Source organism: Crinia signifera, chromosome 5, assembly GCF_055691185.1.
Source record: "Crinia signifera chromosome 5, ASM5569118v1, whole genome shotgun sequence".
NCBI classification, from domain to species: Eukaryota; Metazoa; Chordata; class Amphibia; order Anura; family Myobatrachidae; genus Crinia; species Crinia signifera.
In genome coordinates this window covers 327,261,949-327,289,456 of record NC_139221.1, presented here as the reverse complement: position 1 = coordinate 327,289,456, position 27,508 = coordinate 327,261,949, and the positions used below count along the sequence as shown (strand labels likewise).

The following is a 27,508-nucleotide window of genomic DNA, read 5'->3' as shown; positions in this document are numbered from 1 at the left end:
TCCCGCTGTACACGGCTTGTGCTTGGTTCCTGAGGATTTTCTGTACATAGTAGGTTTCCGTATCATTTTGGCGCCCCGCAACCTCCTTGCAAGCACTCGCCATTCAGCATACTTCCGCTGTATCCCTAATATCTCTGTGTCAGCCTCTTCCGTCAGCGACACCCCACACCTCGTTTCCTGTGTGATCCACGCAGAGGGCTGATCGCGCTGCGGCCTCCCCTGGCCCATGTGACGCAACCGCTCAGTACTGATCCTTTTTATTCTCGCAGTCGAAGTCCCGGTCTGTTTCTTCCCGCAAGCTTCATATCATTACCCTCAAACATGCAAGCGCCTTTCCATCTGCAGGTTAATTTATCTGAACCCAGACTCCGTGGAATGTTTCGCTGCCAGCGGGAACGCTCCACGTTCTTAGTAAAATGAGCTGTCACAGAGAAAGAGCTAAGTAGAGAGTTGGGCGCCCCCAGAAGGGGCTGTAAAGGTCGTCATTAGTAGTGTGGCGGGAGTACAATGCCGCGGGTGATTACCTCCACTGTCAGCGCCGTTAGCTGGCGTTCTCTGCCTGCTAAATGCCAGCTGCAGAGTCCTGCTGAGCCGGGAATGTTCTGCTGCTTGTGCCTGGGCTATTCCGTCCTCTCTGTCATAGAAGAGGTTAAATTAAAGTTAACACCGTCAGAAGTGAAAGAATTAAGGGTGAGGGCAACTGGGCGCTGCAGATCCCTTGTGGCGCCAAATAAATAAAGGAAAACAATTGTAACAATAATAATAATAACCTGTGGATTAGAATCATCATCAAACCCAACATGCTCATTGCCCTGCGTCTGCCATATTAGGGGGGAGGTGCTTCTCTGGTGCACAAGAGACGTGGCTTTGTGGACTTATTTAGCAGCGTGAGGATTGGTTCATATCCAGGGGAGGGGCTGGTGATGTCACAGCAGCTTGTACTACTGCAACCCTACTTTTCAAACAGATTTTTATAGTGCTTCTGTCTAAACAGCACAGATTTGTTCATTTTAAAGGAGTTGCATATACAATTCATAGTACAAGTTGCATAATCCAAGATATATATATATATATATATATATATATATATATATATATATATACATGTATTTTGTACTGTAGATCTTATAACAGATATTAACAGATTCTTGCAGATATTTCTTACAATGCACCTGCGCCTGTGCTGTCGCCGGTATAGTCTGCAATGTTATATAAGACACAGCATGTATACAGTTCCATGCCTTATATTCAGTACGGTTGGCCCTTTCCCATCTGTTTTACAGGGGAAATGGTTGCGCCGGTAGCGCCCAGTTGGGTGCCGACCTTCTTGTGCAATGTTTGCTTAACCATGAGCGGAATTTGCAGAGGTGGAAGGAGCTCCGTCCCGTCTCACGCCGCCTACGCAGATTGCAATCATAACGTGCTCCGTGTCCTAACCTTTCCCAATGAATTATTCATGCCCCCCCTCCCCCCCCCCCCCCCCAAGTCTATTTCAGCCAAGTAAGAGCTTGTTAGCCCGCGGATGAGCGTGTGGCCTGTTTGCGTTCCGCCGCCTCGCGCACATTCCCTGTTTGTCCTTTCTCCCCGTTAATGGATTTTCTGCTTTTTTTTTGTTTTTTATTTCCAGATACAGAAGATTCTTCGATGTTCGTCATCGGAACAGTTCTCTACCGGAATCTGGGCAGCTTCCTGTCCTTACAGAGGTAGGACGCGCAGTGTTCTGATATAGGGGAGTATGTACTAAGCATTGTACCAGCCAATCAGCCCCTAACTGACGTTCTGGGGGGAATTTACTAAGACTGGAGTTCTATATGGGGTGTTGCTATCGGCAACCAATCAGATGCTATCTACTATCTTCTTGAAGGTGCAAAAATAAATAAGAATTAGATTCTAATTAGTTGCCCCTAGCAACATCCCTTTCGGCGGTGGCGGTGCTGAGCTGTTAGCTAGGCTAGGAGAGTGTACGCAGGCTAGCGTAGCAGGTCTGAATCGTGCGTAAAGTGCAGAAAGGTAAAGTAGCAGACAATCAGCTCCTAACTGTTGTCTTTCAGGCTGGGTTTGAACAATGGCAGTTATGGGCATGTTATGTGGATAAAAGGGTTGCCGGTGTCTAGGTCGACAGCCAAAAGTTCAGCAGCGCAAAAGGTTGAGACAAGCAAAAGGTTGACAAAAAAAAAGTAGAGACATGAAAAAGGTCAACGTTAGTTTTTCACTTTTTTGTGTTAATGTTGACTCTTGTCGACACAGACTCCAAATTAGTGTAGCGTGTAGCCGTGCGTGACTCGCTGTGTGGTGCCTCGGTCTGTTCCACTTCCGTCACACTTTACCGTTCCCAATTGTAGTTCAGGTGGATTGTCAATGTCGACCAAATGCATGTTGACCGCATGCGGCCGACCTGTTGACAGTCGACCTAGACACTATCGACCTATCATGTAAATACGGAAGCTTGATGCTGAGAAAGCTGGTTACATGGCTCTGTGAATGCATATTTGTGTCTGCTGATGTCATCGCTATAAAACAGTGATGTCACTTGTGTCACATGACCTGCTGTGACATCACCTTCTTATATCAGAGTGAGCTAAGAATGAGGACTCACTCCCCCAAAACTACCTTTTGCGTTTGTATTTTATGTATTATTTGATTTACCCTTGGTTGTGCGGTGCAGGATCTGAGCGCGACGTGATGAATCCGCGTCACGTATGGACGATGCGCCATAATGTTCTCTTTTTCCTCCATTTGGACCAAATGGACCTTGAAATAAGATGACCTCTGTTCTGTTTACTTTGTGTCTCCATGAAATATGATCTTATTATTGGCCTCCTTTTTGGCTGGAGGCTCCGGCACTTACGCTAGAGTTATGGCGCACCCTAGCCCTTCAGATTGTGACAGAAACAGTCAATCTGGGGAAAGAGTCACCATTACGCTCCCCATCGCCTTGTAGCAATCAGCTATTGTCTTCCCGTTGTTCTCCGGGTCCGGTATTAAACCATTAAGCACCCCCCCCCCCCATGGAGAGGAAGGACCTGAGAAGTATTACAGCATGGGTGGGTGCACACGTCGCAGCGCCGACGGCTTAGGAAACATGCTGTAGGCCGCGAGCTTTGCAGGAAAAGGCGCATTTCTTCCTCCACTCTGATAGGCACTGAGGCAGTAAGTGAAGTGTCCTAGGGCAGCTGTATGAATCTGTTCTGCACTGATTACCATGTGCGCATCTCTGTTCAGTGCTGGGCCAGCCTCTTCCAAGGAGACCATATTAATTACATACAACCCCCCCCCACCCCCCCCCCACGTAGCCCAATTAGCAGACAGATATTGCACACAGGATCCGTGGATATATTGAGAATGGATTCTAGCAAGACAATAAAATCGCTGTCTGTAGACAACTTCTGCAGAAACCGTACGTGGTGGTCGCGTCTCATTGGGGGTGGTAAAGGATATTTGTATGCAGCAGATTGTGGCGATATTGGGGGCTATTCAGACCTGACCTCATGGCTGCGATTTCACAGGCCAGGTGATAATAGAACTGTTCATGTGTACAGATTGTATTAGGCATGCGCGAGGCTGTCCTGCGATAAAATCCTTCTACTTCTTTTATCGCTGCCCGTACGCAAAGTGACTGACAGGAAGCCAGGGTTTGTGGGTAGTAACTGTCTGTGGTGGAGTCGCACCATGCATCTTGTACCATGTGTGGAGAAAGCGGACGGGTGAATGAGGGCACATTACTGTCATTGTCAGTGCTGGTATTTACTATTGTCTTCTTATTTGACACCTCTGTGTCCTCCCGACTTCTATTTCTGTGGTCTCTTGTTTCTTAGCAACCTAAACGTCCAGTTTCCACCCCCAGGTGCCTACTTCCTGTCAATCATCTTGCGAACAGCGCGTGTCTAGTTAAAGTAGCAGAATCTCATTGCAGAACGGCCTCACACATGTGTACCGGGAACCGTACACCAACCGTACGCGTGCGCAGTGTATCGCTAATTGGTCGCTGTGCGAATTCACAGCTGTGCGATCAGATCTGATCGGGCCCATAGAGTCAATTTAAGGTGACCTCATCTGGTCATGGTTGGTAACACTAAGGTTCAAGTTCTGGGCACATTAGTGGCTGTGGTGGGTGTGCCCATAGATTTGGGCACAATTATGTTAAGTTCCTCCAATTACAAGTCTCACTGGTTAATAAATAACCACCTACTGTATATTCCTATCATTCATATGCATCTAGACAGTATTATTGTCACGTGTGTTGTATTTTCAAAGCCTGTTATTACACCTGTCCTGTTCTTTGTCTTTACACTTAGGAACAACACGGTGCTGAACTCTAAGGTCATCTCGGTCACAGTGAAGCCGGCCCCGCGCTCTCCCTCCGTCCCCCTGGATATAGAATTCTCCCACTTATACAATGTGAGTACATTATTATTTTGGTGCACTTGACAGACTGTCGCCGGGGGAACCTGCTGTGACACGTTCTCATCCTTTATGGGATCTATTAAACTGACAAAGACTTAACGGAAAGGTTCCAAATAAAAACTGATTTCCTCGTGGAACCGTTAACGCAGATTCCCAATTCCCGGTTCCGTGAATGCTAAGAAGAGACGAATGGAAGGCACAACGTAGACTCTCAGAGATACTTCTGATGCATTACTGCTTACCAGATATACTAAACCTCGGAGAGATAAAGTATCAGACAATTGGCTCACAACTGTCATTTTTCAAAAACAGACGTGGCAGTTAGGGGCTGACTGGCTAATACTTTAGCCCGCTCTGCTTTATCACTCTTCAAGGTATCACCCCCTGTAGGAGATATTTTGTTATCAAGTGATTGGTCTGGTCCCAAGAACACCCCCCAACCTGAACCCAAAATGTCATTTCCAGTAACCTGACTTATCTCCGTAACTTGTATAACACTTAAAGTGTGACGGAGGATATTCTGCTGCAGCCAGAGACCATTGTACAACTTCTTAGGTGTGTGTTGTCCTATTTATGGATGGCAATCACATGATATCACAGTAAGTGAAGGATCCCCCATCTTGCTGTGGGCCTCAGGCCAAGGCATAGACCTGTCAACTAATCACAGTGACATCACTAGTTCTGCATGGAGTGCCTTGGTGATGTCACTACGTCCCAGTGGATTGTTTCCAGGAGACCGGTTCACCTTCATACAGTATTCCTGACCTTCTAGAGATGTCACGGTCAACAGCAGAAGGGGCAATAATGCAGAGCATAAGGCGTCTGTGGTCCGGAGGAAGGAGAAGATTTCTGACGGTCGGTCGGGACAGCATTCCGATAGAGAACTTACGATCTTAAAGTGAATTTGGTTCTGCAAAATGCCTTCGGTTTGGCGATCCCTGTTATCTTCCAAGGTCACAGCGCTCACTGTCTGCCACTGTCATAGTAAGATCAATGTGTGACATTCAGTGTATCAAGCGCACACGGGTGATTACCTCGCCCCAGGCGTGTAATATGTGATAAGCGGAAAAGCGATAGAACTGGATTTTTGCACAGAATGTATAACTCTCCCGTCTGCAGCGGCACAGCGGGGTACCGGGTATAAGTTGTGGGGTTCCTCGGCAGTTGCATCTGTCTAACAGTGATTGTTTTCTGCGCTCTCTCCCTAGGGAACCACCAACCAAACCTGCATCATCTGGGACGAGTCCGACACGTAAGTCACCCCAATTTCTGCCGCTCTCTCGCATACCATGTCACGGGTCACTACAGGGGAGTGATGTTCCTGCTGCCGGGTGTAGCGTAATGACGGGGGACAGGTGGGATAAAGGGTTATCATTAGGACTGCATTGTATTACATACAGAATGGTGTCACCCGCGCAGTTACATTGTTGCTTTCAGAATAATACTGTCGGTGATTTTGTTGCCATTTGTGTCATTTCTGGGACATTGTATCTCACCTGATCTTATGTCATAGGATATACTGTATACTGTATCACTATAGAGACTTATTGTCAGACCATCGAATTACTTTACTGTCATTCAGTCTTATGTTATTGTCAGGCTCCTGAACTGATTATGGGTTCACAGGTCAACAGTGTCTTGGTAGACAGTCAAAAAGTCGACATGAGTTTTTCTCTTTGTTTTTTTGAGCCGACGTGTGCCGACAGGCGATATTTCATGCCCTACCATCCACTACGGTGTGGTGGGAGAATATAATACAGAAGTGTGCCGAGCGTAGCAAGCCATGCCAGGGGACATGCTCCCATTCGGGACAAAAAAGTGAAATGTCGACCTTTTGACTGTCAACTTTGCCATTGTCGACTTATTGCTTGTGTCGACCTTCCAACCATGTTATCCTATTTCCTGTGTTGACGTAAGCCATGGTCGACCCAATGTATGTTGACCTGAGATATGTCGACCCAACGACCCATACCCCGAAAGGTCATCCTGGAAAAGGTCAACACATGTAAAGGTCGACATGCGTTTTTCAGTTTTTTGTGTGTTTTGTGTTGACATCTGAGCACATGGTCTTCCAATTAGTGTACAGCGTACCCTTACCATCATAATCGAAGTCCACGTGGATGGTGCGGTATGGACACATTCGAAGAAGAAGAAAAAAACAATAACAATGAAAAAACTCATGTTGACCGTGTCATATGTCGACATTTAACTTTTGTTGATGTTTTGTAAAATGTCAACCTTTTGCATGTCGACATTTTAATAACCTGTTGACTGTTGACCTGTCATTCGTATCCCCTGGAAACCACTGGGAAAGGATATATAGTGTAACAGGGCAGGACGTGGGGATGGCGTTACCTCCGCCATGTTCGGGGTGAGTTAGATGCGTCGTCAAAGTTTAGTTCTCATATAAATGATTTGTGATCACACCATGAATTCGTTATAGTATTATATAACTATCCCAGGGCGCTGACACGTACCATGTATGTTATATAACATCCTGTGCGGGGTGGGGGGGTGGGGCGGGGGCTGTTGCTGGTTATGACGTGTGTTGTATAGGAAACCGCAATGACATGCTGACCTCATAGGGCCCCAGTACAATGGCACACAGACCTCAAAGGGCCCCAGTACAATGGTACACTGACCTCATAGGGCCCCAGAACAATGGTACACTGACCTCATGATGCGTTGCCACTGGCTTCTTTTACCAATCGTAGTCCACGTGGAGGGTAAATGAAGCTTAAAGTTGAAAAAATGTATATGATTTTAAAAAAAAATGGACCCCCCCACTCTGGGGCACGTATCCAGCACACCCCCTAATATCCTCTGCACACCCCTGGCCGATGAACAACCTTGCCTATTCCGTCTCACACCCTTATTCCAATAATGCAGCCAATCAGCTCACCAGGAGCTGGTGACATCACTGAGACACAAGATTACTCCTGATAGACTTTTGTTCGTGTCACAACTACAATGTTCCATAGGTTTGTCTTCCTGATGCTGACGTCATGCATCTCCGGGGACATGTCACATCCTGGCTTCACAGCACCCAATGGTGAATGCCCCTGATTCCTGGTATAGGGAAGGAGGGGAGCAATGAGCTGGCATGGCTGGCACAGTAATGTCCCCTTAGTGGTATATGGTTATGTAAAGGTATTAGTGACGGATGAGCTGGCACAGGCGGATACGCTGAAGGTTGGAGATCTGGGTGAGGTTTGGATGTTGGCCCAGTGCCGGGCATTCAGCTGAAGCAATTACGAGCTGCTTAGCAGTTTTTCTGTGTTGTCAATTCCTAGCAGGATACAGGAACCGGGGGGATGAATGAACTTGTTCTGTCCTAATTATGTGCCGTTTCCGCTCAGTGTCCCTCTTCTCGCGCCTCTCCCTTAGTACGGCACAGACAGACCTTATGGCCAGTAAGCTGAGATGTCCCTGAGGTCATCCTCTGTGCTGCTGTGGGAACGCCGCACCAGAATGGCATCGTCATTGGTGTAAATGGGTTTCTTACATGGTGTGAAGCCATATCTAGCCAAGTGCTTGCGCTATCCAGCGTTCCTCTATTACAGAGATCTGGTCTGTCTAATGGGATCTTATTGACTAGCCAAAATCTGCAACGCCGAGCCAAATAATTATTGGCATCTGCTGTACCTACAAGACGTTAGGAAGAATGGTGCTTGGGAACCTAGGGCCTTATTCAAACCGTCTCACTGGGCTTCGAGTGTCCGGTGTCCAGCGAGCAGGTAAACGCCGCCCCACCAAATGGCGGAATGGAATTTATCATGGCCCCAGTTAAACATTTTGTCGCACCTCACACTGTGTCCGTTGAGCAGCCAGGTGCCCCATATCACACAGGGGGGGAAATTTACTAAAGGAAATTTGTAAAAAATAGGTGTATTTGTATCCAGAAATACACTTTTTTTTTACATTTACTATCCCGAAAATACGGCAATTCGTATTCGTATTGATAGCACATCAATACGACTACGAATTGCCATATTTTCAGGATAGCAAATGTCAAAAAAAGTGTATTTCTGGATACAAATACACCTATTTTTTTACAAATTTCCTTTAGTAAATTTCCCCCAGGATGTCCAAAGTGTAGACTGGTACTGAACTATAATGAAGTTGAAGGCGATACAGGCCCATTATAATGTGTAATTATCTATAGTATTGCTATTAATATTGAACTGTATCAATGTACGGTGATTCCGGATCGGAACAGACTGCAGCTTGGGATTGGACAACTGATATTTTTATGGTCTTCAGTATTCAAAACTAATACCCTGTATATAAATATTTTTTTTAATTCCCATTAGATAAGTTTTAAATAGATTTCAAATAGATTTAAAAAAATGAAAATTTCAGAATGTTTTTGGGAAACATTGTAGCGAGTTACTTTGGTCTCCGAGTGATAGGTCGACATGTCTAGGGTGACAGTCAACAGGTTTACCATAAATGGTCGACAGGCTCTAGATTGACATGGTCAAAAGGTGGACATACACTGTGTCGACATTTACAAGCAATAAGTCATCGTACTAATGGTTGACACGTGAACAGGATGACATGGGTTTTTCATGATTTTTTTTTTCCGTTTTACTTATGGGCCGTGAGAGAGTACGCGATACACTAATGTGGGGTCGATGTCGACAGATGTCATCCTGATACCGGAATTTGGGCTAAGCCAAGGGCCCGAAAATGGAGGGTACAGAGCAGGGGAGGCACCGCAGGGGGCAGTTCAAAATACAAATAGGGGAGCCACACCCACTGCTGCCAACTGCCATTCCCAACTGACTCACTGGCAGTTGGTGTTTCTCCCCTTTTTGAATTTTGAACCGTTCTGCAGCCCCCACCTCTGGATCCGCCACTGGCACAGAGACGCCTGAGTATGGCTTCTTTCAGGAAACCTGTACTGAGCAAAGTCAGAGCCGGGCTTGTAAGGCTACGGGTGTCTGCAAGTAGATCACAGCGGGTTCGTCGGGCCACGGCGCTTGGTGCTAAGCGGAGGGTGAGAATAAATGACAAGGTGCCAACGCTTCCTGTACGGACCCCAGTGACTGCGCCGTAGACATCATGATTATTCCTGTCACAGGCCCTGTCCCCATCCTTCCGGAACAGAACATGTCAGAGTTCAAACTCAATGCCTCCGCTCTGACTTTAATTAACTTACTCAATAGACCAGTCCCTGGAAATGACAGAGAGGTTACCGCCGCCGCTTTATGTTCCGTGAAAGGTTATTATTTCCAGTTATCATTTGAATGTAATGACAGCAGATGGGGCCTTGTTATGTTAGGCAAGGAAGCCATAAGTGCGAGTCGCTGATCCGTGATGGGATAAAACGTCGGCGCAGACACTTTCTTGTTCAATGACATGTGCCACTCGCTTGTCACTTCTGCCCCCAGCGAGGACCATTACCCCGGCTCCCTTCTGTTTTCTCTGCACATCCCAAATTCCAGCCTTAATTTAGCCACATTACGTTCCATAGGGTGACGGGGAAATCAAACTGTAGGGAGAGAGATAAAGTCGTGTAACAGTCTGTGCTGTAAAAATGACACAAAGCTGATTTCCGGGGTCCCTCTGCTCATCTTCCTTTCACACGTGGGTCATTTACGATGATCCTGGTTCTGCCTACGTGACGTAAACTGTTTTTGAAAAATTTGTAAGTTGCCATCTGGATCCCCTTCACCATTGGATTAGTTGACGAGCCCCCTTGCAGGTCATATCCTCCTATCTCCACACACCGCTGGGCCGCGCCTGCGGATCTCATGACTGTGGCTGCGCGCTCGGCCCGGTCACTACATCAGCTTGGGAAATAGCCGCGCTCCCTAGGCCTACACTTTTATTATTGTTTCTGAGCTGTATATCATTATTGATTACTTATCATTAATGCGAGCCAGAGTGGATTTCACCGTCCTCGGCAAATGACTTGTCTGTCCGTTCTGTAATTACATCATTTTATTGTTTTACGCATGATTTAGTGCTTTCTTATTCCAGAACAACAATCGTGCAGTTCTCTGGCGTCAGATCAGTTATTCGGCTCTATATTAAAAGATCAATAGTGTCTAGATAGAGAGTGAAATGTTTGACAACAAATGGTGGATATGCACAAGTGCAGCAGTGGAAAAAGTGGACCCCAGTTTAGTGTACCCCATTCATCCCATTCCAAGGAAGAGTGGATGAATGGGGTAAAAATGAAAGTGCACTATCACATAATTGCTGGGTTCGGACCTGGCTTGCCTATTACGTATGTACAAATATTGGCTGCTGGAGAGGGATCAATAAGATCCTTCTCTCAACAAAATTTCTAAATTTGAGATTATTAAAGGTTGCTAAACTTTTCAGAGCACTGTAAATTGGAAATGATTTTTGCAGTCACCATTGAAATCTATAAAGTTACTGGTTTTCTATAAACCTTTTAAATCTACAAAACTAATGTTCTAATCAGGACTTAGCCCCCCCCCACGGCACTTTGCGCAGCACATTTTGTGGGGTAACCACCTAGGGCGTATCTATGATGTCACTTCAGAATGACCCAGGCTGCTATCAGGACAGGCAAACTGACAATTCAGGCCGGGCTAATAAACAGGAAGACGCCATCGATCGGTCACACTGAATCAACCTAAAATCCTAATGATATTGATTTCTTTATTTTGGAGCCAAAGCAACTATTGACGTCTGCCTAAAGCAGTTGTTCCCAGCAAAATAATTAACATCGGACGACAACTTGTTCCTGTCGCGGTAAAACACCTGCAAATTGTGGTTTTATTTATTTTTATCTATCGTTCATTTTCGGCAAAGTGGGGATAACGATCGCACCGCCCCCGAACCTTAATTATGCACCATGGGAAAAATTCCAATAGACGCAGACATTTACAGCTTCCATTAAGCCGGAAAGAATGACGTCTGATCACGGCGTAAGAGTTGTGCTTAACTAATAAGTGGCAGAAATCCCTCTTCCCACTTTGGGACAGCCGGGTGACGGTAAGCCTCACGGAAATGCTGCGTTATTACAGCTCCTAATTAGTCTCTGCTGCCGGAAGCCTGGAATTTCTGAAGCTGTTAATTCCTAACTGCCGGTCGCAGAGCCTGCCGCCACCGGTGCATCCTCTGGGACCTGGCCTTAGTGATGTCACCTGCGCAGCGGGCGGATCCGGGGCTGCAGTGTGCCAACAGGAAAGTGACGATCCAGGAGTTGGCATTGTCCGTTTGTCTCCTGTTCCTTCCTCCCTTGGAGTAGAGTCTGCAGAGTCCGATGAGGTAATGTGGGCCCTATAGAGAGGGCTGGGGGGGGGGGTCTCTTTTGTGTCGCTGCAGGGTAAGGAACTGAGCTCGGTTCTACACGTAGTTCGGGGGTGAATAAGGGAATTTGTCTCATGCTGTAGTTCTCTATTGCACTACTAAACTCGTATCTGGACTTTGGGGCCAATTCAGAACAAATTGACTTTATACTGGTTGACAGCATATGGTTTTTCACAATTTTTTAAACATTTTTGAACTTTTTCATACCGTACGCATGGACTACGATTGGGAACAGCATACCTTACCTGAAGCGCGGCAAGTGAGGCGGTGCGCTAATTGGGGATTCATGGGCTACAAGATTAAAGTCGACACGCTAAAAACATTAAAAAAGTAACTCACGTACAGTAGATCTTTTCGTGTGTCAACCATATCCATGTCAACGTTTTGCTTGTATCCACATTTTACCTTGTGAATGTTGACCTCAACAGTATTGACCTAGACCAGGCATGTCCAAACTATGGCCCTCCGGCTGTTGCGAAACTACAAGTCCCAGCATGCCTTGCCACAGCTTGGCTATTAGGGAATGCTAAAACTATGACAAGGCATGCTGGGATGTGTAGTTTCACCACAGCTGGAGGGCCGCATGCTTGGACATGCCTGCACCTAGACAGTGTCAACACAATGAACTAAACTTCTGGGGGTAAGTTTGCTAAGATGGGAGTTCTGTTGAAGATGGAATGTTGCCCGTAGCAACCAATAAGATTCCACTTCTTGTTTATTTAGCACCATCTAAAAGATACTGAGAATCTCATCACCAATAAACGGCCATCTTAGTAAATGTGCCCCTTGGTATATATAGAGCCGTGGTTATGCTCAGGACCCTGGACAGCTCCCGTTTCCCAGGACATCCAGCACATCTCTGTCTCAGACGTTCCCACAGACATTGCCGACCCTCATAATGACCGGAATGCCGACATACCCCACACTAGGCGCAGGGATTTGTCTCCTGCGCTGCGTATCAGATGGAAGTTGCGGCGGGGGATACTTAGTTACTGGAGCAATTCAGCATTGCTCTGTTGCGGGTACAGCTGCTCCGAATATCGATGTGTAACACTTTAGTAGTAGTGTTACTTATCACCCCCCTGTGAGGTCACGCATGTCCACAACCGCTTGGCGCACAGTGAGGATGACGCAGAGGGATCTACTCAGATCCCTCTTCGCTATCCTCGAATACCCATAGGAGGAAGAGAGGCTCCAAGAGCCAGCGCCAACTGGAGGTGGGGATTGTTATTGCAGGCAAACTGCAAAAATGTAGGCGGCCGCGTCGGGACCCCCAATAATGAATGGGCCTGTTACTTAAAACACGGTCCCCCAATCCTTGAACCCTTCATATGTACTGTATGAAGTCCAGAGAAGTGATAAAGTGGAAGGATAAAGTAGCAGCCTATCAGCTCCTAACTGTCAACATGACAGTCCGGACCGGGTTCGCTGCTGCGTTATCACATTCCACTTTATCACTTCTCCGGCTTAATCCTCCTGTCCATCATATTACAGTCATTTCCCGGACACTTTCCCAGCAGCTCAGGCGCCTTGGTGCACCACAAAGCCCTACGCTGGGTGTGGATCGTTTTGTCAACAGTAATTAGGTCGACATTCAGCAGGTCATCCACTATTGGTCGACATTCCAGATGTCGACACATGAAAAAGGTTGCATTAGGTCGAAATGGAAAAAAAGGACGACATGAGGGTTGATTTTTTCCTATCTACAGTATGTCGACAAATGTTATATGCTCCCTCTAAGCCCCTGGGATGGTAAACTATGAACAAGTTGTTTTTTGAAAAAAAAAAAATTATCATGAAAAACTTATGGCGTCTTTATTCTATGTCGACCTTTTTCATATCCCAACCAATAGCCATCGACCTATTGACTGCCGAACGCTAGGGTGACCAACCTTTTAAGAACCGAGCCTGACTAGTGGGGGCCGTGGCATCTATGTAGCGTACTTCGCTGTGATTCTATTACAAGCCGGCGAGGGGCCGAGATGTGGAGGGGCCGAGATGTGCAGCGCAGCATCTCAGCCATCTCCTAATACACAGTGTCACTTCCTCTCCATTTCTACCCCCAGACTGTGTCCTCGGCAGCAGCCAATGAGGGCCGCTGCTCCCTGCTGTCAGCATTTGGCAGTCTAACAATGCACAAGTCAGCGGCGCTGTCTGATTCCATTCCGTGCACATAGCAGAGCAGTGACAAGCTCTGCATTCCGACTGACTGAGGCCCAGAACCACTGAACGATCAACTTAGATTATTACAGCGCATGAAAAAGCCACTTTGCCGCAACGTGACTGATCAGGTGACACCAAGACCTCGTCTATCATGAGAAACACAAGCAAGACCGGAATGTGCTGCAGTTACCGTTCCATTATCACAGCGTTTTCTGGAGTTGGGTCTTACGCAGATTATTAGACGCGTTTGTACCATTGACTGCGCCATTTAAGTGCGCCTATTATAAATCTGAGATTGATGACATTGTTTCTGATTTCGATTCTAATATAAAACTGATAGTTTATGCACAAATACAATGATGGGATAACTGGCGGTTATGCGTGACATGCTTCAGCGTTTGGAGTTCGGAATGGTGGCGGCAAACTGGACTGCGATATAAAATTGGGGGGGGGGTAGTGTCAGTCAGTCGGAGTAAATTTGGCTAACAATGTCGCAAAATGTACCTTGACACATACGGACTGCGTTTGCAGCGCGTGCACGGTCTACCAGTAACCGATATGTTGCATTAACATCGCCATTGCGCAAAAACGTGAATTAGGCCCTTTATCCAAATATCGTAATTTCTGTTCCCTGTGATGAAGTCATTTTGAATTCAGATTAACTCTTATTTGTTCTGTTTCCTTGTTGGCTAGTTATGTTACTGCACCTTGCTGCCTGGGGTCACAGGTCTGCTGCCCCGGGGGGCTGGGAGATACCCCACGGCTATTTCTGTACACGTTCCTGCGCTTGTCACATCACTACAGTACACGGTTCCACTCACAGATTAACTTCATTGGGGAAACTATATAGCGTGAGATTAAAGACTGCTATCGAAGACACGTTTCCACTTCGGAGAAGTCCGTTAACAATCCAATAGCGGGGCTAAGTGGCATGCAGCCTTCTGGATTAATATATTTATTAATCTAGATAATTACTATAAAACAAGGAGGTCTGTGTGAGTCATTCTGCCAAGGAGGCGAAGGCGTGCCCCCAAGATGGCGTTTACGGACAGCCCAGTATACATAACTTGACCTGAATCTCATAGTCCTAACCTGTGAATGTCTAATTGGGACATACAGTAGGAGTAATCGGTTGCGAGTTAGGCAGACATTGGGCGACTGGCCCGTCTTAACCTCCACATCAATTTTAAACCATATTTATTGTGACTTCTTCAAATTTTAGTCCTTAGCAAAAGCAATAACAGTTCTCATAACAACGCGTGCCAAGCATCTGACAGATAGGTTTTTTTTAATTTAAAATAAGTTTAATGTTTTGATGCCCAAAAGCTTATTTTGCAAAGCGTACAGTCAATAGAGAATTCATATTCTATTTATGAGGCGAGCGTGCAGGGATTAAATATAAATCATTTCCATGGTAGATGATCGTTCCAAAAGTGCAGCGAGGCATCGAGAGAGATCCTGCGTGCTGACAGTGTCTGGGATATTATATCTGGATATTTCTATCTATGTATTGTATCTGGATATTTCTGTCTATTTATTATATCTGGATATTTCTCATGCATATTTTAGAATTATTGTATCGAGTTTTGTGCGAGAACCGGCTGATTTGCAGAAGTGCGCAGATCCGGAAGACAGTTTTCACTTCCTCCTTTTAAAATCTTGCGCTCTGTCGGCCTGATTCAGTTTTGTTAACAAAAAAAAAATGGGAAAATCAATGCTGCACTGCAGGTGGGGCAGATGTAACATGTGCAGAAAGTGTTAGATTTGGAACGTGGGTGGTCAAACTGAAATCGAAATTGCAGTGTAAAAAAAAAGCTATCTAATATCTGTGGGCTACATGCAAAAGCAGCCAGTATTTACCCAGCACAGAAACAATCTAAATATGTTTGCTCCCCTCGCATTGCAACATGGTTTGTTCCAGACTCAAAGCTCCTTGCTTTTTTTTGTTTTACTAAATCTGGCCCATTGTACAATAGTAGACCCTAGCACCGCGGCCGGTGTTACCCCCCAAATTGTTGTTCACCGTTCCAAGCGATGCCCTTTAAACTGAAATGTGCTGTATGGAAATAAGCATCATTATTCAACTTTTTAACGTGCACAAGTTTTATTTGCCTCCCCCGGAGGGACGAATGTACTATTGGAAACTGTTGAAGACTTGCACCAGGGAACCGGAGATTTACTTTTGTGGTCCCATTGGTTGCTGCCAGGACAATCATGCAGTTTACAACCTTGATTCATTCAAAAACATCCTTTGTTTCTGCTATACCAGTCTCGCTGCTTTGTTTTATACTCTGTGCCTTTTGTTACTAGTTGTGGACCATACCACATACCCCCCAAGATATCTCTAAATCTTCCTCTCTCATATAACATTACAACACCTCTTCCCCCACCCTGGACTCACCATGTTGTCTCCAATGTTAAGCACAGAGCTCACAGAACCAATGCACCCACACTTGACAGGCTTAGTCATATGCATAACCTTTTATAGAGCCAAATAAACAACATGCGCCTGTAGTCTAAACAGCATGGCCTGGTGACTCAGACATGTGATGTTATTGTGGCTGAGGAGTCATGCACAATAATATCACTCAATAAGAGATAGCATGTTATTTTTTACTACATATCAACACATGCTAGATACAAATATAATATAACATTTTACCGTAACTTTATGGTCATATTTGGGGTGACCACAAGTTTTCAAAAAGTTTTCAAAAAGATCAACACATAGACTTACCTGTAAGTATGAGCATATGACTGTTACAGAAGACAATATTATTATATACAAAAAAATTGTGGGGATATGCAGATGTACAGAATTAGAGACTATCATCCAAACACCTTTGTATAGGATCTGGAGAGAGCACACAGGCAGCATAATTAAAAATACTAAATAAAGATAATTTGAGCTTAGACAGCTTGCTTACCTCCGGCAAATATAATAGTTGCTGGTAATAAATGAGTTTAAATCAAATGCAATTTAATTACAAATTAGAAGTCAGTCCTCTCAAATATTCAACGTAATGGATGTTTAATATACAACTCATGCAGCGTACAGAACAGAGGAGGGTAATATAGAATAAAGGGGCAGAGAAGAGAGGAGCCGAGGGAAAGGAAAGAATGAGGTGGGAAGGAGATAGAGGAGGTGGGTATGGGAAGGGAGGAATGGGGATCAGGGGACTGAAACGGTGAGGAAAAAAATGGAAGGGTGTGCTGAAGGGGATGGACAGAGAGAAGGAAGGTGAAGGGGAAGGAAGGGGTTAGAGAGACTGGAAAGGGCAGACAGAGGGAGAAGAAAGGGGTGGGAAGGAGAAGGAAGGGGTCATAGAGATGGGAAAGGGCAGACAGAGGGAGAAGAAAGGGGTGGGAATGAGATAGAAGGGGTTATAGAGATGGGAAAGGGCAGACAGAGGGAGAAGAAAGGGGTGGGAATGAGATAGAAGGGGTTATAGAGATGGGAAAGGGCAGACAGAAGGGGTGGGAAGAAGAAGGAAGGGGTTATAGAGATGGGAAAGGGCAGACAGAGGGAGAAGAAAGGTGTGGGAATGAGATAGAAGGGGTTATAGAGATGGGAAAGGGCAGACAGAGGGAGAAGAATGGGATGGGAAGGAGAAGGAAGGGGTTATAGAGATGGGAAAGGGCAGACAGAAGGAGAAGAATGGGATGGGAAGGAGAAGGAAGGGGTTATAGAGATGGGAAAGGGCAGACAGAAGGAGAAGAATGGGATGGGAAGGAGAAGGAAGGGGTTATAGAGATGGGAAAGGGCAGACAGAAGGGGAAGGAAGAGGTGGGAAGAAGAAGGAAGGGGTTATATAGATGGGAAAGGGCAGACAGAAGGGGGAGGAAGGGGTGGGAAGGAGGAGGAATTGGTTAAAGCAGTGGTTCCCAAACTCGGTCCTTAAGTACCCCCAACAGTACATTTCCAGGTCTCCTCACAGAATCAATAGTAAAATAATAAGCTCCAGTGGTGGATCTTTTAATATGTGTCAGGGAGTAATGAGTGCACCTGTGTACCTGCCGGTCGTCCTGGAAAGCGGGCACTGTTGGGGGTACCTGATGACTGAGTTTGGGAACCTATGGCTTAGAGAGAAGGGAAACAGCTGACAGAAGGGGAAGGAAGAGCAAGTAATTGCCGGTTAGACCTACACAAACTGTCATTCGCTATTTCATGTGGCTCCCAAATAATTACAGTGCACCTTATGGTAATAAGCTGGGAGTGACCTACTTCACCACTGTAATGTGGATCTCCTTCTACTCACTGACCCCCCACGTCTGTCAGGTTGCAATGGTTGGGTGACCCCCAAAGTCCTACGTCATGTAATGGGTGATCTTGTGTTCAATCAACTGCTTTAGCTATTAGTATGGTCATTCATCAGAAGAACATTTCAGAGGTCCATAACTGTCCTGATAAACAAGGCACACGGTCACGTCTACTGCACATATGTACATACTGCTTCCCGTGTGACTATGGGATTGCCGCACATGCTTTAGCGCCTTGGGCCAGCTTTGCACCGAGATCTTGTAGCGCATTCACCAGCGAAAGCAGACTTGCCGCCAATGGGGTTAAGCGGGAATACAGCGCAGAATGGGCCATATCACCCCTTACTGTGCTATCACTACATGTGCGACGTGAAGGCGGTTTCCGGGGAATGGTAAATAGGCCCCTCGGTGACCCACCGGTGACTGTGGAATAAATAAGGGGGACCAGCATTATCTCAGACTCAGTCCCTGGGGGTTCCGCTGCACAAGTGTTCTAGGCGAAGGATTTGGCTTGAGTAGTTTGTACTGTACTGCGTTACTGCTATGGGGGAGCTCAGCGGGGAGACATAGACATAGGTATCACTCAGGGAAATCTCCGCCAGAGCAGAGAATGAGCGCTCTGTGCTGGTGGGAGGCAGCGAGTGTCCTGACCGACACCTTTATGACCATCTGCGGTATTCTTAGCCCACTCTCTGTAGCTCCATAAAAGTCTGGGTACAGGCCGCAGGGGCCGATTACCGGCTCTGGGAGGGGAGTGCGGCTGGTAATGATTTACAAAACTCCACTCTGAGCCTGCAATGCTTTACAAAGTCTGTGATCCAATTACATTAATGACCCCCTGGAAGGCATGAGCTAATCTTGCTGAGCCGATCGTCTTCTGCGGCCTGGAAATCCTCCATGTTAGTTTGAGTGCACCGGCTCAGGCGTATATCTATAAGCCTGGGAGAAAATCCTGCTGCGGGGAACTGGCAAGGTTGTGTCTCCGGGGTGTGGGAATCAGGATCCGGCGGGATTCATGCGTCAGCAAATCACCTGTGCGCACATAGAACTCCGCCAATTTAGGGACCTATTCGTCAAGGTGATCGGGTCAGTTTTAAGGGGTTAATTCAGCATGGTTTGCTAATTAGTGAATTCGTAAATCAACGATTATCGAACAAATGCGCATGTGTACCGTATGCATTGCACTCCAAACTGCCCCCCCCCCCCACGCGGCGGGACACTGCTGGCCACGGGTGGGTAGTGGGACCTTCCCAAAAAAGGGAAGGGATGGTCTTTGATGGTCTTCATTGTTGCAGGAATTGCAAATGGATTTCAGCGATCCATTCGCAATTCATTCACATTCCTATTCCATAGTCGGCGGCGGCTTTCTGCTTTCAGTCCACTGAGTCCCTCTGATTAGTGATCCATCCTGAATTAGGCCCTATGTTTGTAACTTACGGTTAGTACCCCGTCCATGACAGCGGATACTGACGCCATGACATTAACCTGCGCAGATGAGCTCCTGACGGTACTCGGATGGTCGATCGTCCATGTCTAGGTCAGCAGTCAGAAGATCGATAACAAAAGGTTGACGCATTAGATCGACAATGCCAAAAGGTTGACATGACGGGTACTGGAGTGAGGCACCTGGCCTGGAGCATGGTGTACATACTCATGTGTCAACATTGGCACCAATAAATGTGAAGAAAAAAAACATGTCGACATTTTCAGGAGTCGACCATCGCCATGTTGACTTTTTGTTTGTTTTGACCTTTTGTCAAAGTCGACATTTTGCTTGTCGACCTAATGGAGTTGACCTACTGACTTTCTACCTGGACACTGTCAACCCTTTCATCGAGAACTGCTCCTACCTATAAGAAATAGCTTTGATCCATTCCGGCCCCTACGACCTTCCTGTGCGCAGGCGTCACTTACACGCGCTCGCAGGATAAACATTTGCCGCAGCTAGTTAGGAATAGTACTATGGGGGCTGATTTATCAGTGAGTTTTATTACACACAGTAAAGGGCCCCATACATCAGCAATTAATTGTGACAATTTTCAGATATGGAGATGATTGCCACAATTAATTTTAGATGTGTGGGCTCCCCCTTTTGGCAATCCCAATCACAATCGCCAATCGATTGCTTAATCAGGTTTTTAAACATGTTTAATAATCTGGTATTATCTGCAGATCTTTTTTAGATGTGTGGGCATTCCCAATTAGTTTTCTTCATCTATTTACATTATGAACAGCTGAAATGACAATCGATTGGGGCAATTTCCAGATATGAAGATGCAATCTTTAGATGGAAAAATCTGCCGATCACTGAAAAAATCTGTAATGTGTGGGCAAAGTCGGATAGATCTGAAAATCCATTTATCTGGCCAAAATATCCCAATATCTGAAAATCCATAAATTGTGATTGCAGATGTATGGGGCCCATTATTTTTAAAACTTGTTACATAAGATAATTGGCGCTCCAGCTAATCAGCTCCCAACTGTCATTTTCAAACACGTCACATGCATTGCGCATGATAAATGAGCCCCTATGTCTGCTGTATTACTTATGGGCACTGAGACATACATTATAAGATTACTTATGGGCACTGAGACATGTTATAAGATTACTTATGGGCACTGAGACATACGTTATTAGATGACTTATGGGCACTGAGACATACGTTATAAGATTACTTATGGGCACTGAGACATACGTTATAAGATTACTTATGGGCACTGAGACATACGTTAGATTAATTATGGGCACTGAGACATACGTTATAAGATAAATTATGGGCACTAAGACATACGTTATAAGATTACTTATGAGCACTGAGACATACGTTATAAGATTACTTATGGGCACTGAGACATACGTTAGATTAATTATGGGCACTGAGACATACGTTAGATTAATTATGGGCACTGAGACATACGTTATAAGATAAATTATGGGCACTGAGACATACATTATAAGATTACTTATGGGCACTAAGACATGTTATAAGATTACTTATGGGCACTGAGACATATGTTATAAGATTACTTATGGGCACTGAGACAAACGTTATAAGATTACTTATGGGCACTGAGACATACTGTACGTTATAAGATTACTTATGGGCACTGAGACATACGTTAGATTAATTATGGGCACTGAGACATATGTTATAAGATTACTTATGGGCACTGAGACATACGTTAGATTAATTATGGGCACTGAGACATATGTTATACGTTTAATTATAGTAATCCCAACTCATAAAATAATTTTGATGCACAGAATTCCTCAAATGCGAGTGGGCTTGCGTTCCGCGCCAACGGTGGTCAATCGATCAGTTTTCAGCTTTGTAAAGTAAGGGCTGGGGCAGAATTAATGAATCAGGCCCCAAGTCCATATGCTGTTGTCAGAGATTATGTATGGCATTTTGCGCTGCACATAAATGACAACCGTAGTGTTTAGCGCCCCGCAATAGGGTGAGACCCCAAAACCATCCGCAAACTTCATCCGTCCTACTACTTCTACGTCTTGTGCACGTTCCCATATCCCTCCTCATTGTGCCACATTCCAGAGGCCGGTGATTCTCAGTCTGTGAAATGAAAAGCTCTGTCATTCCCATCGTGGATTTAGCGAGGAGCTGCGCGCTCGCTGTGAGTGATGTCTCACACTCTCCCTATCTCGCTGCACTAAAAACAAACATTTCAAAGCACCGTTAATATTTTATCCATTTGTGATGTCTCCTCTTATCTGCTTTGTTATTTTTGAAAACGTTTATAAATAAAGGATCTGCTTTCAGCGCTGGGAGCAGGATCACAGAGCCCGCGTACGGTCTGACAGACGCGGTGAGGGAAAGGGAAGTATGAGACTCTGCAGAGACTGGTCTGTACATTGCTGGGGAACTACAAGTCCCAGCATGCATTTGCAGTTACTGCCCCTACTGTAGTGCCAGGGCCACAAGGCTTTTGGCTATTGGCAGGAATACTTGATATGGAACAATAATGAAATAATAATACAATAATGTCTGCACTGCTAGACGCAATGCATTGTACAGGATCTGCAGACCTTCCCCCATCAGATCCCTGATTAACTGTAGATCAATACAAATCACCACTGTAGCACCTTGGCTGTAGGAAACTAGGAAATGCCTCATGCCTCAGTGGTTCGCCTCAGTCATGTGCCTCATTCTGATTTGATTTACTTCACACCTCATTGATGTCTCAATGGTGTGCCCCATTGTGCTTTTTTTTTTGTATCACCCCTCAGTGAGGTTTCGTAATGACTCACCAGTATGCCTCATGCCTCAATGGTGTGCCTCATTTTGATTTGATTTGCATTGTGCCTCAGTGATGTGCCACATGCCTCGATGGTGTGCCTCATGCCTCAATGGTGTGCCTCATTTTAATTTGATTTGCCTCGCACCTCAGTGATGGGCCTCATGCTTCAAAACTGTGCCTTATTTGCCTCACAACTCACCTCATGCCTCAGTGGTGTGACTCATTCAGATCTGATTTGCCTCCCACCTCAGTGATGTGCCTCATGTCTCAATGGTGTACCTCATTCTGATTTGTTGTGCCTCATTCCTCAGTGATGTGCCTCATGCCTCAATAGTGCACACCATTCTGATTTGTTGTGCCTCATGACTCAATGGTGTGCCTCATGCCTCAATGGTGTGCCTCATTCTGATTTGATTTGCCTCGCACCTCAGTGACGGGCCTCATGCCTCAATGGTGTGCCTTATTCTGATCTGATTTGCTTCGCACCTCAGTGATGTTCCTCATGCCTCAATGGTGTACCGTGCCTCATTCTGATTTGATTTGCCGATTGCTTCAGTGATGTGCCTCAATGGTGCACCTTATTTTGATTAAGTTGCCTCGCGCCTCAGATGTGCCTCATGCTTCAGCAATCTCTCACATGCCTCATAACTCAGTGATGTGAGTCATGCCTAAATGGTCTGCCTCATTCTGATTTGATTTGCTCGCACCTCAGAGACAAGCCTCATGTCTCAGTGATGTCACTAGTCCCTCCCGGGGTGACATCACTAATCCCGGACCATGGCTGTCAGTGGTTAGGAAGTGGAGTTAGCAGAGAGGACAGATAGCGTGTGAAGTTAGGATGCCACAACTGCTGAGCCCTGAATAATCTGCCCTCGGGTACTGGAGTGACAAATACAATGTAATCCCATCTACTAATTACACATTACTGTTCCCGTGTCGCTGCAGTGAGCACTCATCCCGGGGGCAGGTACCAAGTGTTCCGCATACTGCAGGTGTACTGCTTGTTCTACATGGGAGACAATAAACCTGTGACATGGGGATGGCAGGAAAACAGCTCATTATGCCAGAACCCGTTTATCGTGATCAGTCTCAGCTGTGGCAGCCGCGTCTGCTAAGTGCAGGATCGGTGTCTCTGCTAGCACCTCGTCGCCCCTCTGTCCTGATTAAGGAAGGGCAGTCCCCAGGAGACTATTCTAGGATCCAACCGGTCGGGACTTTTGTCCCAATTGACTTCTGGATTCTGAGAATAAAGTGGAGCTGTCAGACGTGGCGGAGCCAGTTTTTGTCAGTGCATGCGTCTGAGTGTCACTGCGCACGCGGACCGATTTCATTTGTGTAGAGTTGCAGAGGTTAGACGCACAGTCAGTGGCGCGACCGACAACATATTGAAGGGGCCCCTGTCCCAGTGCTTTGTGAGAGACGCCTCTATACAGCAACTGTTAATGTTATGCTCTGTAGTAGTGCCCTAGTTATTAATATGCCCCAAAGTAGTGCCCTAGTTATTAATATGCTCCAAAGTATGGTCATGGGTTCTATCCCCACCATGTGTTATATATACGGGGCAGTACGGACGGTGTAATGGTTAGCATTACTGCCTCACAGCACTGAGGTCATGGGTTCTATCCCCACCATGTGTTATATATATATATATATATATATATATACGGGGCAGTACGGATGGTATAATGGTTAGCATTACTGCCTCACAGCGCTGAGGTCATGGGTTCTATCCCCACCATGTGTTATATATACGGGGCAGTACGGATGGTGTAATGGTTAGCATTACTGCCTCACAGCGCTGAGGTCATGGGTTCTATCCCCACCATGTGTTATATATACGGGGCAGTACGGATGGTGTAATGGTTAGCATTACTGCCTCACAGCACTGAGGTCATGGGTTCTATCCCCACCATGTGTTATATACAGGGCAGTACGGATGGTCTAATGGTTAGCATTACTGCCTCACAGCGCTGAGGTCATGGGTTCTATCACCACCATGTGTTATATAAATGGGGCAGTAAGGATGGTGTAATGGTTATAGCATTACTGCCTCACAGCGCTGAGGTCATGGGTTCTATCCCCACCATGTGTTATATATACTGGGCAGTACGGACGGTGTAATGGTTACATTACTGCCTCACAGCGCTGAGGTCATGGGTTCTATCCCCACCATGTGTTATATATACGGGGCAGTACGGATGGTGTAATGGTTAGCATTACTGCCTCACAGCGCTGAGGTCATGGGTTCTATACCCACCATGTGTTATATATACGGGGCAGTACAGATGGTGTAATGGTTACATTACTGCCTCACAGCACTGAGGTCATGGGTTCTATCCCCACCATGTGTTATATATATATATATATATACGGGGCAGTACGGATGGTATAATGGTTAGCATTACTGCCTCACAGCGCTGAGGTCATGGGTTCTATCCCCACCATGTGTTATATATACGGGGCAGTACGGATGGTGTAATGGTTAGCATTACTGCCTCACAGCGCTGAGGTCATGGGTTCTATCCCCACCATGTGTTATATATACGGGGCAGTACGGATGGTGTAATGGTTAGCATTACTGCCTCACAGCACTGAGGTCATGGGTTCTATCCCCACCATGTGTTATATACAGGGCAGTACGGATGGTCTAATGGTTAGCATTACTGCCTCACAGCGCTGAGGTCATGGGTTCTATCACCACCATGTGTTATATAAATGGGGCAGTATGGATGGTGTAATGGTTATAGCATTACTGCCTCACAGCGCTGAGGTCATGGGTTCTATCCCCACCATGTGTTATATATACTGGGCAGTACGGACGGTGTAATGGTTACATTACTGCCTCACAGCGCTGAGGTCATGGGTTCTATCCCCACCATGTGTTATATATACGGGGCAGTACGGATGGTGTAATGGTTAGCATTACTGCCTCACAGCGCTGAGGTCATGGGTTCTATACCCACCATGTGTTATATATACGGGGCAGTACAGATGGTGTAATGGTTACATTACTGCCTCACAGCGCTGAGGTCATGGGTTCTATCACCACCATGTGTTATATATACGGGGCAGTACGGATGGTGTAATGGTTACATTACTGCCTCACAGCGCTGAGGTTATGGGTTCTATACCCACCATGTGTTATATATACGGGGCAGTACAGATGGTGTAATGGTTACATTACTGCCTCACAGCGCTGAGGTCATGGGCTCTATCCCCACCATGTGTTATATATACGGGGCAGTACAGATGGTGTAATGGTTACATTACTGCCTCACAGCGCTGAGGTCATGGGTTCTATCCCCACCATGTGTTATATATACGGGGCAGTACGGATGGTGTAATGGTTATAGCATTACTGCCTCACAGTGCTGAGGTCATGGGTTCTATCCCCACCATGTGTTATATATACAGGGCAGTACGGATGGTGTAATGGTTAGCAGGGCCGGCAACAGAAATCTTGGGGCCCCATACACTGATATTTCTGGGGGCCCCCACCCCCTCAAGCACTAGTAGTTGTGTGGAGCAGGGAGGAATGGTGGGCATATTGGTGGCAAGGAGTCCCATATAATTGCTGCCCCCAGCGCAGATAGTCTCACTTCTGAATTGACAACTAATACACATTATGCCACAAATCGTGATGCCTACTACATATTATACCACACACCTTAATGCCCATTAGACAATTGATGTTACGCACCATGGCAACCGCCGCACGATGATGATGCTAACCAGGGTTGCATCACCTTTCAAGTGGCGTGAGTTAAGGTGCTTGGTGTTACACGCGTATCAATAGTAACCGACAGGGTAGGATGACGTCATCAGCGGGCGCATCCACTCTGTACGGATGATGCGTGGGCGGTGTTCCCACTGGTGCTGGTATGATAAAGGTATGTGATTTTCACCCGTGTATTATCCTGATGACGATGTGGTAAAATACATCGAAAACATTTGAACTTCAACTGCATGATTTCCTTCTTTCTTATCCATGTGCGGCCTTTGTGGAGTGTATGTGTATATATATATATATATATATATATATATATATATATATATATATATATATATATATATATATATACACACACACACACACAGACACACGTGTGTGACCAAATTCAGATATTTACTGCCAGTTTGAAGCCATACGTCCTTAGAGACCAATTCAAGTGCAGTATGTTAAATCAAAGCATTGACAAGAGACTGCTATCCAGACCTGAGCTAACACTAGACACGGCCCCGAGAAGCAGCAGTAAGGAATATAGATTGTAAGATCCACTGGGGCTGATGTGAATGTTCAACTATTCTCTGTAAAGCGACGTGTAATATGTGTGCGCTATATAAGCAACTGTTAATAAATGAATAAATAATAATGTAGTGCCCTAGTTTCTATCATGTAGGGCTGCCAGTACATGTTATGACATTCGGTGTCCCCACCTAAGAGTGCCTTCCAGTTGAAATTATGCCATGTTGCAGTGCCCAGTTCCTATGTAACATTATAGTGCCCTCCAGTTTAAATTATGCCATGATAGTAGTGCCCCAGTATAAGTTATATGTGATATATAGACCAGCGATTCCCCACCAGACGCTTTGGTGGTGTAGCCCTTTTAATAAGACGATCTTGACTGCACCTCCTCTGGCCTTGTTGCAAACTCCATGTCTCTGGTAGAAGGCCCCTGGGGACCTCTCAGCATTCTCACCTCACTGCTATTTATACTCCCTCCTCCCTGGCGCCTCTGCAGAAAACCTTTACATTTTTTTACCTCTGGGGTTGGATCCAGCTTCGATCCCATAAATGAAAGTCTGTTAACAATGGTTCCATTTCCCTTAGCCGCGCTCTGTTTAGTAAAACCAGAACACAAGAATGCGCGCAGTTCCCCGTGGTTTGATTTTATTTCGTTTTGGTAAACCCACCCTCGAGTGCTTTGCTTCGGTATTGGGTTTAATTTCTTTAAGATTGCTAAAGCCATGTCATTTTTGACCTCTTCCTACAGTATAATTAACATCAATAAAATAATCCCCAGATATTGCTCGAGTGAATAGCGAGGAAGTGACTGAGGGGCAGATTTATTAAGCTTGGAGAAGACATAAACTGAAGATAAAGCGGAGAAAAGGTAAAAGGAGATAAAGC

The 27,508-nt window shown here is 45.8% G+C and overlaps 1 protein-coding gene across 4 annotated transcripts in view; it reads left to right on the top strand.

The window, feature by feature from the left end:
- The window catches only part of ADGRB1 (adhesion G protein-coupled receptor B1), a 399,558-nt gene that overhangs the window by 234,034 nt on the left and 138,016 nt on the right, over window positions 1-27,508 (top strand). For all 4 annotated transcript variants that reach the window (XM_083144946.1, XM_083144947.1, XM_083144948.1 and 1 more), the window contains 3 exons: window positions 1,628-1,703; window positions 4,296-4,398; window positions 5,613-5,656. In XM_083144946.1, the coding sequence (XP_083001072.1) occupies window positions 1,628-1,703; window positions 4,296-4,398; window positions 5,613-5,656 (223 nt within the window). The remainder of the gene's footprint in view (window positions 1-1,627; window positions 1,704-4,295; window positions 4,399-5,612; window positions 5,657-27,508) is intronic.